Source organism: Arvicanthis niloticus, chromosome 1 (genome assembly GCF_011762505.2).
Source record: "Arvicanthis niloticus isolate mArvNil1 chromosome 1, mArvNil1.pat.X, whole genome shotgun sequence".
Lineage (NCBI taxonomy): Eukaryota > Metazoa > Chordata > Mammalia > Rodentia > Muridae > Arvicanthis > Arvicanthis niloticus.
Window position 1 is genome coordinate 93,044,024 of NC_047658.1, and position 14,124 is coordinate 93,058,147.

Here is a 14,124-nt window from a genome sequence, read left to right on the forward strand (position 1 = left end):
ATGGTTTCTTTTTCTTTCTATTATTTTTTAACACAAGAGTCAGCTTCCCCAAATTCTGGGATTACAGGGATGGGCCATCGTGTTTGGCTCATTTTGGACATTTCTACATCTCTGTAGAAGTGGGTCTTGATCCTGGGTCTTGCTTAATCCTTCTGCTTCAGCTGGCTTTCTCTGACAAGAAAAATGAGAGCCCCACCTGATAACTAGAAAGTAAGCATAAGAATCCAAGTTCCCCACTAGGCTCAAGGTGGTAAGGATTCCTGACTTTTGCTGGGCAGATGTCGGCGTCTGGCTTCCCAGCACACCTCTACTGATACATCCTAGCAGAGATGAGCAGGGGTGTGTTCATCCTGTTCCTCATTGTCTTCTGTGACTCTATGGGGAAGGTGGTTTCATCACCATTGGGTAAGTTGGCAAAATCCCTGGCTCTCCACTGGTGCCCCTGAGAGTGGTGCATGGGGTGTTTGTTATATCTTGGAAGAGTCCTAACTTCATGTATCCCATATGGTCTTCACTGTACTGAGTGAGAGGGCTCGCTACTGATCTAAGAGTGGGGCTCCCCATTCTGGTACCACACAGCAAGTGGGGAAGCTGGGGGCCTCAGTGTGGTCTCAGCTCCATCTGTGCTGCTGAGGGCGGGAAACCACAGGGATTTCCTGGAAAAGGAAAATTTTGCCTTAAAGTTTTAATCTCCATTAACAGCTGATGAGGTAATGTCAATGTCAACCTGGCATGTCCTGAAATCACCTAGAAAACAAGTATCTAAGCACACCTGTGAGGCATTGTTCAGTTTCTGGGTGTGCCTGTGAAGAACTATGCTGATTAAGTCACTTGAGGTAAGAAGACCCAGACTAAACTTGGTGGCGCCATTCCCTAGGCTTGAGTCCTGGACAGCATGAAAGAGTGAGCTGAGCGAGCATTCATTGCTCTCTTCTTCCTGACTGTGGGTGTGACATGACCAGCTGCTTTCAATTCCTGCTGCCTCCACCTACCAGGATGGCCCAGTCATCTGAGCTGTGAGCTGAAATAAACTCTTTCTCCCTTGAGTTCTTTTTGCTTATCATGGTGACAGAAGTGACCAAGACTGTGACCCTTCCTGATTCTTGGCTGTCATTCTGTCTGTGCCTTCAGACATGTCTGTGTCATCCATGCCATCAGCTCAGTGCTACTCCTCCATCCAGTCTCCTGGCTTCTTTCCAACTTCCAGAATCTTCCAACTCTTGTTTACAAAGGCCCACCTAAGGACTTAGCCATGTAGAGTGGGAGCAGTGGGAGACATGTCCACCATAACCTAACTTCCTAGAAGTGGAAGTCCTGCTTTGTTTGTGGTTACTCCTCCCCTCACAGACCCTAATGCTTTATCTGGTTCACTGCTATGCCATGGCACCTAGAACAGGGCTTGGCACACAGCAGGTCCTCAATAAATAACTGTGGAATGAATAAGCAAATGAGTTAACACAGAGGAAAGGAAAACAGATTAAAAGCAGGTAAGAATGCACTGTCTCCCTGGAGTGCTGGGGTGGGGGTGGGGCTCAGGCCACACCCCACCAACTCTAATCTTCCTGTCTTTCTCCCCCAGACCCTCAGTTGCCTGCACAGGGCACAGCTTGGAGCCTCTGGGACTGGAAACTTCTGGTGTCTGCTGTTCACACTGCTGAGCTGCTGCAGGGAAGTATGAGGGCGGATGACCTGGTTTCATAGCTAAGAGTGTAGTGGACACTTGGGGACAAGAGAGAAGGTGGTGCGACAGGAGAGTGTGGCTATCCACCTCCTTTATTCCCCAGGAATCGCAGAGGCAATGCAGAGGCATGCTGGAGAGTAGATTTGGAGGCACTGGTCTACCATTGAGGCCCCTCACAGAGGTAGATACTAACGAAGCATTGGGGACGGCCTCACACAGACACCTGTAGGCTGAGGACACAGGCTCGCTGTTAGGGACAGGGCACAAAGGCCTACCCCAGGCCACTCTCTGAGTCCAAGAGCATTAGGAGCAAAATGACTGAAGGTTCTAGGGGTCTCCAAGGTATGGCCATCAGGACACCTGTGGGCCACAGGCCTTTTGTTCTCTTGATCTTAAAGAAAAGGCCAGAGTTTCTGCTGACTACATAGCCTCTGGGCAGAACACCAGCCAGCCCAGCAAAATCTCCACAGTGGTCTTGAGACCCACAGGAAGTTCTAGACTACTGAAGCGAGGAGCCCACTTGGGAGCAGACTGCAGAATGGGTGTCCAGTAGTCATCAACAAGAAAGCAGCCCATAGGTCCCAGCTCCCATAGGATCAGGGAGACAGGAAAGGAAGGAAGGGTAACAGTAAGGCTCCCTTAGTCACAGGACAAGGGCCTCAGTGTAGAAGGTCACTCACGGTCCAGAAGACAGACTTTCCAGGGACCCAACTCACTCTTTTTTTCTGTGTGGTCTAGGCTGAAGTATTTAGCCTCTCTGGGCCTTTCAGTGTGTGTGGGAGGGGGGGGGGGGCTTTCAGTGTGTGTGTGTGTGTGTGTGTGTGCGCGCGCGCGCCTGAGACAGGGTCTTACATGTATCCCAGGCTGGTTTCAAATTCATAACCCTCCTAGCACCATCTCCCAAATGCTTCCAGAAATGTGCCACTAAGGCTGGCTGTTCTGTTTCACAGTCTGTGGAGAAACTGCTCGGGGTTGGAGTCGATGTGTGCGCTAAGTCATTCTCCTCCCCCTGCATTTTATCAAGAGCAAAACAGAAAACAAAATGTTTGTTCAGGACTGCATCTGCGTTCTATTGACCCTCCCAGCAGGGCCAGACAGGTGAGGAGGAAGAGGGTCATGGCAGAGACTGGGGAGAGCTGGAGGGCAAAGGCCAATCACTGTCCTGCCTGAGCGGCTTGGTCACCCGACACAGCTAGTTAGGCACAAGCCAGGCAAGCCTTCCAACAAGCCACAAGCCTGAATGAAGCCTGCACTGCCACTCCACAGTCCATGCTCTGCAGAGATGAGGAAACTCCCAGTGTAGATTCAGGCCCAGCAAACCCACCACAGGGTGACTGGTGCTTCAGGCAGCCTCTGAGGCTAACAGTGGGACTGCTTGGAGACCTGCATCCTACACTCTAACTTTCTGACCCAGGAGTGTAGCTGTTGGCCCGCTCAACTCTTACTCTACCTGGCCTGGATCCACTCATCGCAGCTGGATGCCCACCATAGTCTTGCCTGGCATGTTCTGGGTAGGCTAGGGAGAGCTGAGACAGCTGAAGAGAATGGCATCCTGGAGTGTTCCTCCAAATACAAGCAGTTGGATATCTGGGGCATGTGGCTGAGGTATCCTTCACGACTCCTGTTGTTCACAGAACATCTGAGTTGTTTGGCTACTCTAAGCTGGCCCTCAGGGAAATTTGTCAAGCCTGAGTGACTACCTCAGCCTGGGTGACCCTAAAGCACAGCTTCACTTTTTCACTTGTGTCTATGAGAGCCTCCACCAAGGGCCTCAGCTCCTGCACCTGCCCTTCACCCACAGAGTGCAGCAGAGTGACACACCAAGCCTGCAGCTTCCTTCCACCTGGCTCTCCTGAACTGTTTGATCATAGGATGTTGCCCTTAGGTAGACCTGCCACCAGGCACAAGAAGCTGCCCCTGCCACCAACTGATGCTAACCAGCACTGTACTGAGCTACCTCCAAGGTCACCTTAATGATACCTCAGTAACATGAACCAGATCGTTATGAAAGTCTCCAAGCTAGGACCAACCTGCTGAGCCTCGGTAGCCTGCAAATCCAAAGGAAGTGATACGCAGTTTTTCTTGGACCCAGATGCTGAGTGATACACTACCCACCAACAGAGAGCAAAGGGGTCACCACTCCAGAGCCTCATGAGGCAGAAATGGCCATTTCGCTTTTACAGCTGACAACGCTGTACAGCTGACAACACAGGAGTAAGGGATTTGGCCAGCATTCACAGCTGGCAGGGGTTAAGGTCAGGTTTGAACCTGACCTAATGTCTCACTGTCTGCCACCCACGGTATTGCCACAGGTGCCTGCTGTGCTGCTCAAAATGCATAGACTGGGGTGCACCACACACCTAACCATGGGGGTCTTCAACTGTAGCACGGGTGTCCTCTAGAGAAGGCTCAGCAGCCTCGAAATGCTCAATGCTCCAGGGTCCTCAGCCTCACGCTTCCTCAAGCTGGGGGCTGGGGGTTCTTCTCTTAAAGCAGGTCTCTTACACCCTACCCAGAGTGAGCTAGAGAGGCTTAGACCAGAATTGTGACAAATGGCTTCACATATATTAAGCAAAAGTGATGGCCTCCTTTGGCCTTGGCTTCCTTTGGCCAAGGAATGAGAAATGGGGTCACCTGTCCTGAGGGCCTCTGTGACACGGACAAATGTGTCAGCCCTAATCTGAGCCTTGTGGTGGGTGGCTTTAATAAGTCCTGAGGAAGCTGGTACTATGTGGGCGACGGTGTAGGCTAAGGAGCTAGGCCCAAGGGAAACACAGGGCCATGGTCAAAACCAGGAGACTCAGCTTGGGAGCCCAGTGCTATGGTGAAATCCAGGGGCTGCTACATGACCTGGAGTACAGAGAAATCCTAGTGCTGCGTTAAAGCTGTGTGGCCCAGGACAAGTGTTCTACCCTTTCTGTGCCTTGGTTCCCACTAGGCAACAGGAAGTCACTGTTATGTCAAATCCTGGATGGCGGCGGTCTAAGAAGTCTGTGGCGGTCTCTAGCATGGAGCACCATGCCTGGAATGCCTGTCACTCATTGTAGCTGAGCACCAGGCCACTGGGACTTGGGTCCCTTCTGCTACTAGGGCTGAATTCCCCAGTCAGGTTTCTTGAGTTTCCAGATTATTGACCCAGAGCCCTGCTGGAAGCCATGAGACCTGAGCTACCACAGCTGCATCCCGGCACCATGGAGAACAGCTGCTCAGAGCCACAGTACTCAGGCAGCATGTGTCTCCAGCCATCAGGACAAGGCCTAGACAGCCAGGCCAGTGACACTGTGGTCTAACACGCTCTTGTCTGGTAACAGTGCCCTCCACTATTATCTCCAGTGTCCTCGTGGACCTCTCCACTCCCTATTGAAGAGATGCTCTGGACCACGTGACTTGGGTAGAGCCCGTCAGAGTCTTCTCATTTCCCTAGTATTTAAATCATTGGCTCAAGGATAGTCACATGACTCTTGCTAAGCCAATGAGAATTTTTGCCAGCAAGGTCAGAAAAGGACCTACCCCGCCACTCACTTTCCAGTCTCCATCTTCCCACCCTGTCCCTCGTTGGTTGTAAGGGGCTGTTCTGGAAGTGGTGCTTGGCAACCATCTTTGCCACCACTTTGAGGGAAGCCGCTTGAAACTGAACTATGAGAGACTGAGGAAGGGGGAGAAAAAGACCAGATCCTTCAGGAAATCACCAGATCTCCTGGATCCAGCTGTGCCTGAAGCAGACCCTGCAGGGGCTCACCCAGCATGTGGTCCACCTAATTGCCACTGGACACCTTGGGACTCCCTGGCTCCAGAGATTAAACCACAACTCTCAAGCCATTCCCCAGCTGCCATGACCATTCAGGAGAAAGAAAAGGATTTGTGTCCATCAGAGCCCATGCTGGAAAGAGATAGGCCTTATCTGGCTTTGGAGGAAGTCGCAGAGTCTCTTTCTTCACTTAGACTGATGACTGATGGGGCAGGGGATTTTTTTTTACAAGCCAGAGTCCCAGGTGGTTGTGCATGCCCACCCTCCATCCCTCACCCATGTCCCATACACTACCTCATCCTGGCTTCTGAGTCAAATCAGTGAGTAAGCACCCTTGTTTTAGATAGCATGGGTTTCTGCCATTCACAAACTACAGGACCCTGACACATTCCTTCGTGTACCCAGCATGACTCAGACTCTGGTACCTGAAGGTCAAAGGCCACTTACCAGAAAGACCACCCATAGTCCCAGGAATGAGGTCTCCAGTCTTCAGGACCGAGGCTCACGGTGACCTGGAATACCTGTGTGTACATCATGTGTGCGACCATTCCCAGGAGACCTGTGGAACAGAGCAGGCGTCAGGATCCAGGGAAGGATCTGTCTCCATGTCTAGGACACCCTCCCCCAGCCACTTGCCAGCTGACCTGTTAGTATTAGGAAAGTGCGTAGAAGGGGCTACATTGGGATCAGAGTCTGGGCTGGACCAGAAGATCCAGGCTAGCCCTTTCGAAGTTTAAGCAAAGGAAATAGGTATGTGTTAGAAACTGATTCCTGAAAGGGACCAAAAAAGGAAAACATTTGAGTCTGGGGGCCATGTTGTCTGTTTTAAAAACTATTTAACACATCCATCTGGCTGTGGGAACTATATTAACTAGTGAGTTTCTCCAATAAAACTTTCTTAACAACGCAGACAAAGGGCTGGTTTCAGCCTGCAGTCATACGTGCTGACACCTGTGGTAGAAAGACCGTGTGGCACAAGTGGCCCGGGGTGATTTCCAAAGCTCCCTGTTGAGGGTCACAAAATCAACTTCACAGATTTCGTTTTAGCACAGTGGTTTTGTTGTTGTTGTTGTTTTAAATGGGGTAGTGTGTGGTTTGAATCTGAGCTGTCGTCCAAGGAATGACCCGGCCACTCAGGTTTTGGACATTTGATCTCACTGCAACTGGTGGTGCTTTTGTGGAAGCTATGGATGCTGTAGAAAGTGGGGCCCAGCTGGAAGACATAGCTCACAGGGAAGCGCCATTATCCCTGACCCTCAGCCTGTCTGGCTCTCTGCCTCTTAGTCTGCTGTGATATGAGCAGCCGCTGCCGTACATTAGCTGCACAGCCTGCCTCTGTGACCAGAGTGGAGCTCGACCATGAGCCAAAAATAAATCCTTTCCCCTTAAACCTAAGGGCTTCTGCTGGGTGCTGTCATTATGGTGACACAAGGTAACCTGCTCCACGTGCAGCTGGAGTAAATGTTTTGTAGACTGTTTAGCTCTGAGCATGCGCAGTGTATGACGTAGGTAATTGTCCAGCTGGAAAACTGTAAGCTGGAGGAATATGGGGATGGTCTGCCTTCTATCACATGTTCTCAGCGTAGTTCTGGGCTAAGCACTTGACCCCTCTGAACCTCCAATCCTTCCTCATCTCAAAGATGAAGACCTTGGCAAGAGTACATACATACACATACCCACACACACACACCACACACCACAGACACACTACACACACGCACACACATACTTCACACCACATATACACATAAACACCACACACATCACATACACTACATCACACATATAGACACCACATACACTCACACATACACCACATATTCACACTACATCAAACACACATTCACACACATACACACTACACCTACACTCACACACCACTGTTGTGGTAAATATTATTTAGGGGTTTCTACCCCATCTTTGATCACTTAGTTCCCAGATAAAAGACACAAACCTTTCTATTTATGATAAGCCTTAAAGCACCAGAGCTGAGCAGATATCAACCCTCTCTTCTGTTTTGTCTACTTCCCTGTCAATAACCCTGAGATATGACTTGCCATGTTCCATCTGGGCAGCGCCTACTGAGACTGGTCAGCCCTCACGGCCATGCTCTCACAGTCCGTGCCTCCATGGTATCCTCCTCTTTAATCTCCTCTCTCCCTGCTCCTCATGGTCTCTGCCTCAGACCCCAAGCTGGGCAACTGAAGCCCTGCCTACCTCTCTTCTGCCCAGCTACAGGCTGTCAGCATCTTTATTTAACCGATAAAGATTTAACCAGTTTTAAATTAAGGCACAAGGTTTCATAGTATCACTTGGTATATGTGAAGATTTCCTCGTCCCTAAAGATCTATTCAAGGGCAACTAGATCTTGGGGGCCAGTATTTAGCATTACAATACACAGCAACACACCAAACCTCAACACACAACATGTATACTCACAGACATACCACAACTCCACACCCTACCTTATACACTATACACCACCTACATATACACACACAAACACTGCACAAACCACATATGCCACAGGACACCATACATACTACACACTACACAATATACTCACACACAGTCACACACCACACACACTCACATACAAACACACACACACACAAACCATACATACACCACATTATACACACTCATGCACACACAAACCATACATATACTACATCACATACAGACACACATACACTACACACATACAAACCATATGTACACTACACTACACACACTCATATACACACTCACACACATACACACACACTCACACATTACACAAACACACTCACATACTCACACATTACACACACACTCACACATCAAACACACACAAACCATACATACACTACACCACACACACTCATACACACACACTCACACATTACACACACACTCATATACACACTCACACATTACACACACACAAACCATACATACACTACACCACACACACTCATACACACACTCACACATTACACAAACACACTCATACACACACTCACTCACACATTACACACACACTCATATACACACACATTACACACACACTCACACATCACACACACACAAACCATACATACACTACACCACACATACTCATACACACACTCACACATTACACACACATCACACACACACATCACACACACACAAACCATACATACAGTACACCACACACACTCATACACACACTCACACATTACACACACACTCACACACACACCATCTCCCTGTGGCTTGGTATAAGTTCTTTATGTACTCAGGCTGCTAATCCCGCTGCTTGTCTCCTCTGCACACGGCTTTCTTTTTTTCAGTAGTAAGTTTTGCTTTTCAGAGGAGCTTGACTGGCAGGCACAGAGTGCACGAATCCTCACCACACGAATCCTCACCACACCCTCAGTTCAGAGGTAACCTTCTTTCCTCAGGGTGGGACACTTTCCTATGGAGGAGCCATAGTAGGCACACTGCCCGTCGCTAAAACTCACACCAAGCCCCATGACTCCAATTTGTGCAGCACAGCCATGGGTCTGACAACTCTGTAGTGATGTCCGCCATTCAGCGCCATCCAGAAGAGTTCTCAGTCTCTAAAACTCTCCTGGCTCATCTGCTTCCTCCTGACGGGCCCTAAGCAGCCAGCAGCCTCACAGTTGTTTCCTGTCTCCTCTCTGGCGTTTCCACATGTGATGCTGCTGGAGTCCATACTGTGTCTTCCCTGCTGACTTGTCACCAAGAAATAAGCATTTCGGTCCTTCCATGTCTTCTCATGCCCAGAATGCTTATTTGTTTTTATTTCTGAAGAGATGACTGAGATCTGGGTGGACCATGGCTTGTGTATCCATTCATGTATAGAGGCACAACTCGGTTGCTTTCTTTTATCAGCTGTTTCTGACTTTTGTTCCTTGTGTCTACTTAACACATTCTCCTGTTTCCCAACACCCTTGAGGAAGTTTACCAGTCCATCTAGAGTTTAGCCTGCTGCGTGGTGTGAGGGAGGGGCCTGATATCACCTCCTCGGTGATCAGCTCGTCACTTTGAACCCCAACAGAACGGCTCCTTCTTTCTCCACTGGTTTTGAATGATTCTTTTATGCAGGTTGAACATGACACAAATTCAAAAAATTCAAATGCTCTAAAATCGTAAACTTCTTCAGTGCTGACAAGCGGCAAGCCTGCCCCTACTTCATGTGACAAGCCACAGTCAAAACACAGGTGTGAGCATCATATAAAAATTACCTCCCAGCTGTGTCTGAGGTGGAGATAAAGCAAAAATGAACTTCCTGTTTAACCTTGGATCCCTCCCAAGATACCTCATGTGCATACACAAATCCCTCAGACCGAAAAAATATTCTAAATATTTCTGGCCCCAGAATTTCAGATGAGAGCTGCTCACCCACATGATTTTCTGAGTCTCCTAACACATATAACTCTGTTTCCCAGCTCTGCTTCTGCCTCACCTGTGCCACCAATCCAGATACCCACTACACTTTAATCATTATACACACACACTTTAGTCATTACACTTTACTGTGGAAACCACGACTTGGAAGGACAAGACTTTCCCTTGAGTTTTTGCCCAATGCTCATTTGCTGCTCTGATATTGCTGCCCTTTCAGAAGCCCCCGCCCCCCTGGATGAGCCTTTTCTGCATCCCACTCCTGCCTCCCCCAGCCTCTTCCAGTCACTTCCCCAAGGCTGCATCTTGCCCTCCCCCAAGGATTTAAGAGTCACCAGGACTCTCGGGAGTATTGATCTCTTGGTTTGTAAAATGGGGACCATTAGGGTGGCTCAGTGAGTGAAAACCCTTTCTACACAGGCCTGACAACCACTGTGGAGGGAGAGAACCAGCGACTGAAAGCTGTCCTCTGACCCCAACACACATGAGGCTATGCTACCCCCATGCACACACACTAATAATAAGTAAATATGCATTGATGGTGTGACCAGTAAGAAGCCTCTGTGAACATTCTGATGGAAGGAAAGCATTAGTGAGAACAGTTACAGAGTGAGTGTGAAATGTTCCCTAAATGGCTCATGTGTTCAGGGACTGGTCCCAAGATGATGGCCCTGGCCCATTCCTGTACCTCCTATACCAGAGGCTCTCCACACCGTGGTACTCTCTGCTCAAGGGCCTGGGCCAAGTGATTACATTCAGAACCGTCCAAGACCGTGAGCTAAAGTAGATCTTCCTCCCCTTAAGTTTGTGTCAGATATTTCACCACAGAGACTTCAAGGCAGCTTCAGGAGCTGGCATTCCTGACTTTAGTTAGGGGAGAGGAGGCAAGACCACACAGTACCTAATACAGGATATCCCAGCTATATGCACCAAAGCTAGACCCAGCTGCTGGCAGAATAATTCATTTCCACAAGTCTTGGTTTAGAATGGTGGTTCTTAACCTGTGGGTTATGACTCCTTTGGATGTCAAATAACACATCCACAGGGGTCACACATATCAGATATCCTGCATATCAAATATTTACATTCATAAAAGTAGCAAAATTACAGTTATGAAGTAGCAACAAAATAATACTATAGTTTGGGGTCACCACAACATGAGGAACTGCATTTAAAAGGTTGAGAACCACTGGCTTAGAACAACGTTGATCCCTAGATTGAATTCTACTTATCCCCAAACAGGAAAGGCCACACTCTAAGAAAACTCAATAAATGAACATTGTACATCTCTGTAAGACACGGTGGAACTCTCTGCATTTTAAAGAGTCTGCTTTGAAAACCAGTCCCATTGTGGTCATGCTCACTAGGAAAGCCCTCCACCATTGTGCCTCAAACCCAGTCCACTATCTTTTAAAGAGCACTGCAGTTACTGCTCATGGGGTAATGGGATGGTTAAGGGGAAGGGAGAAGAAAGGAGCCTGGGTAAGAGTCTGAGCTGGGCAAGAGATTGAACCCCAGAGTCCCACCAAAGCTTATGTCATATGTTGGAAACGTAACCCCTACATTTGGATCTAATGCTATTTGAAGGTGTGACTTGTGAGGGTGGTTAAAGTAGATGATGATACTGGTATATAGCAGAGGACGCTACCTCTCTTGCGCTGTCAATACATGACCCCTGCCCCAGGTGCCAGTGCACCATCAGACCCAACGCTCTGATGCAGACTGGATGCCAGTGTCCTACTCCCAGGCTTCTCGAACCCAGAACCATGCACTAAATAAACTTCTATTCCGTATCAATGTCTTGTCTAGAGTATTTTGTTTCAGCGACAGAAATAGATGAGGTTTCATGCTGATAGGATTTGTTGGTGGGTAGAGTGGCTATCTTAAAGTCCAGGCTGGCCTTTGGTTTGAGCAATTGGGCAGATGACAATGCATTTGTTGAGATAGAAAAGCCCAACAGAGGAAGGGAAGAAGTCTGGCTGGGTGGAATCTTTCAGGGGCCATGTTTGCTTGAAATGGTTATTTTCTGTCTTCCTAGACATCGAGTGAGCAGTTAATGTACAGCTCTGTGGTTGGGAGCTGTCATAGCTGGAAACAGATCATCAGCAGAGAAGAAGAAATAAGGTGGCAGCCTGGGAGAGACAGCAGAAAGCCTGGAAGAGGCATCTGGGCTGAGCAGAGCCAGGAGACCATCTGAGGAAGCTAATCTGGGGACAGGCATGGAAAGAAAACTGGTGTAGCCTGGGGTCCAGGTAAAGGGCACTCAAGAGAGTAGATATCAGAAGAAAGGTGAACGAGATAGAAAAGTGCCCCATGGACTGGCCAACCAGAGATCACAGGTGACCATGACAGGCCCCCACTGGAGTGCCATGGTGAGCATGGGTTCTCAGAGGGCCTGGATTGAGAATCATTGGAGTGGAAATGATAGAGGAGGCTCCAGGCTCAGGGTCTCAGAGTAGCAGGCTGGGGTTGACTGTGCAAAAGGGTAGAGGTCAAGTGGGAGATGGAGCTTTTTGGTCTACCCCTTACTTAGATGAGCAGGTAATGGCAGTGGGGTAGCGTGGGGTGTGTGCATCTGGTGCACGGAAACTCGAGCCCAATCCTAGAAGCAAGACGAAGGTAAGCAGATGAAAGAGTGTTCTAGAATCCAATGAGTAGCTGGCGACTCAGATGCTCTATCCAAAGGGTACAGGGGAACAGGAACTTGAGTAAGATTTGAGTTGAACGGTGTTGTGTGCTTTTCCTCAGGAGTTTGTTTCTAGTCACCCAGAAGAGGGGGCATTGACAGACACAAGAAATGGTTTCCACTCAAGTCCAGGTAACTTCCAGGAGTGTGGGTGACTCCTGCACCTAGACCATTGAGAAGCTCAGCATAGGCAATGACCTTCTGATGCTGCAAGATGACATCTGTTTTCCTGTCAACCTTCCTCCCATCCCCACCCACTTTAACTCTTGCCCTTCCTCGGGCCCTTTGTAAACGGGCCAGGCTTATGTATGTGGATGGCAGAAAAGAAGCTGGGACCTCAGGTGAGGCTCTCATGACCCTCCTCCTCCCATGAGGAAACACAAGCATCCCAGATCTGCTGGAGGTCTTCCTCAGATAATCACAGGCTCTGACTGAGCTCCATGAAGAGCTCCGAGACTCTCCTCACCACAGAGCAAGGGCAAGTCAAAGTTGCTAACTATGAGTGAGGCTGGACAGGCAAACAGTGAGGCAGGGGAGGCTTGAGGATTGAGGAGATGTGAAATAGTCTTTCCAGAATGTAGAAAAGTGCAGACAAGCTGGAAGTGTATATAGTTTTCCAGTACATTCTTTGGGTCCTGTGTTCAGGAGTTAAAGCCATCCCAGGAAGAGAGACTGGGAGATGCAGATGGAGGAAATGGTTGGCCTGACCACTCAGGATTTGGCACGTGGCATCTCCCAAATCCTGTTTTGTTCTATTGGAGGGTAGGGGAGAAAAAGGGCCACTTCCTAGTTATCCCTGAGACCCGGCAGATCTGAACCCAGGTGTCCAGCTCTGAGGACACACCCTCAGATCTTGAGACTGCACCTGCACAGGGTGAGGTCTTGAAGCAGTGGCAGTGACCTACTTTCCAGGCCTTGGCTACTTCTGGCCCAGCTCTCTTTTGCAGGGCTAAATGTCTTGCATGATTGCCATGCTCCATTTAATGGCACGATCATAGAGGTAGCTGATTAATTAGCTTATAATAAGGTTTGTTATTAAAGATGTTATTAAAGTCTCGGTTATTACAGAGAACACTTGGGGAGCATTCACGTCTAAATAAATATCTTGCCTGCATCGGGTGATGATCTAGAGCTGCTAGCAATCCCAGGAACCTGAGAACCAGGAAGAGCCGTTGGGGACACACCGGGAGCTGGACGCAGATACAAGAGAGGGCAGGATGGGGGCAATGGCAAGCCCTGCTGGGAAACCTGGCATGACACGCAGCCTGTCACTGAACCTGTATTGAGTGTCTGCTGGCTGCTTGACTTTTCTTTTCCTCTCTATTTTTTTTTTTTTTATGGGAAATTAACTTTATTCATGGGCAGCCTCGAGTGCACTGCCAGGCAGGTCATCTTGAGATGAGAGAGCTGAGAGGCCACAGATGAAATTAAAATGTTCAAATCACATGCTTATGGAGTAACTTCATAGCGCAGCTGAGGAGGGGGATGGGGAGAGTCCAGCGCTTGGGGAAGTGTGGTGGTCTCGGTAACCTCTCCTATCCCTGGCTGGAATACTGAGGACCAGCACCAGGCACACACACAGGGTTCTGTGGGGTACTGTGAGGAACACCATAG

The 14,124-nt window shown here is 48.9% G+C and overlaps 1 protein-coding gene across 3 annotated transcripts in view; it reads right to left on the minus strand.

The window, feature by feature from the left end:
• Positions 1-14,124, minus strand: part of Gsg1l (GSG1 like) — a 194,733-nt gene that overhangs the window by 33,150 nt on the left and 147,459 nt on the right. For all 3 annotated transcript variants that reach the window (XM_034513676.2, XM_076942353.1, XM_076942363.1), the window contains one exon: positions 5,877-5,988. In XM_034513676.2, coding sequence (XP_034369567.1) covers positions 5,877-5,988 — 112 coding nt within the window. The remainder of the gene's footprint in view (positions 1-5,876; positions 5,989-14,124) is intronic.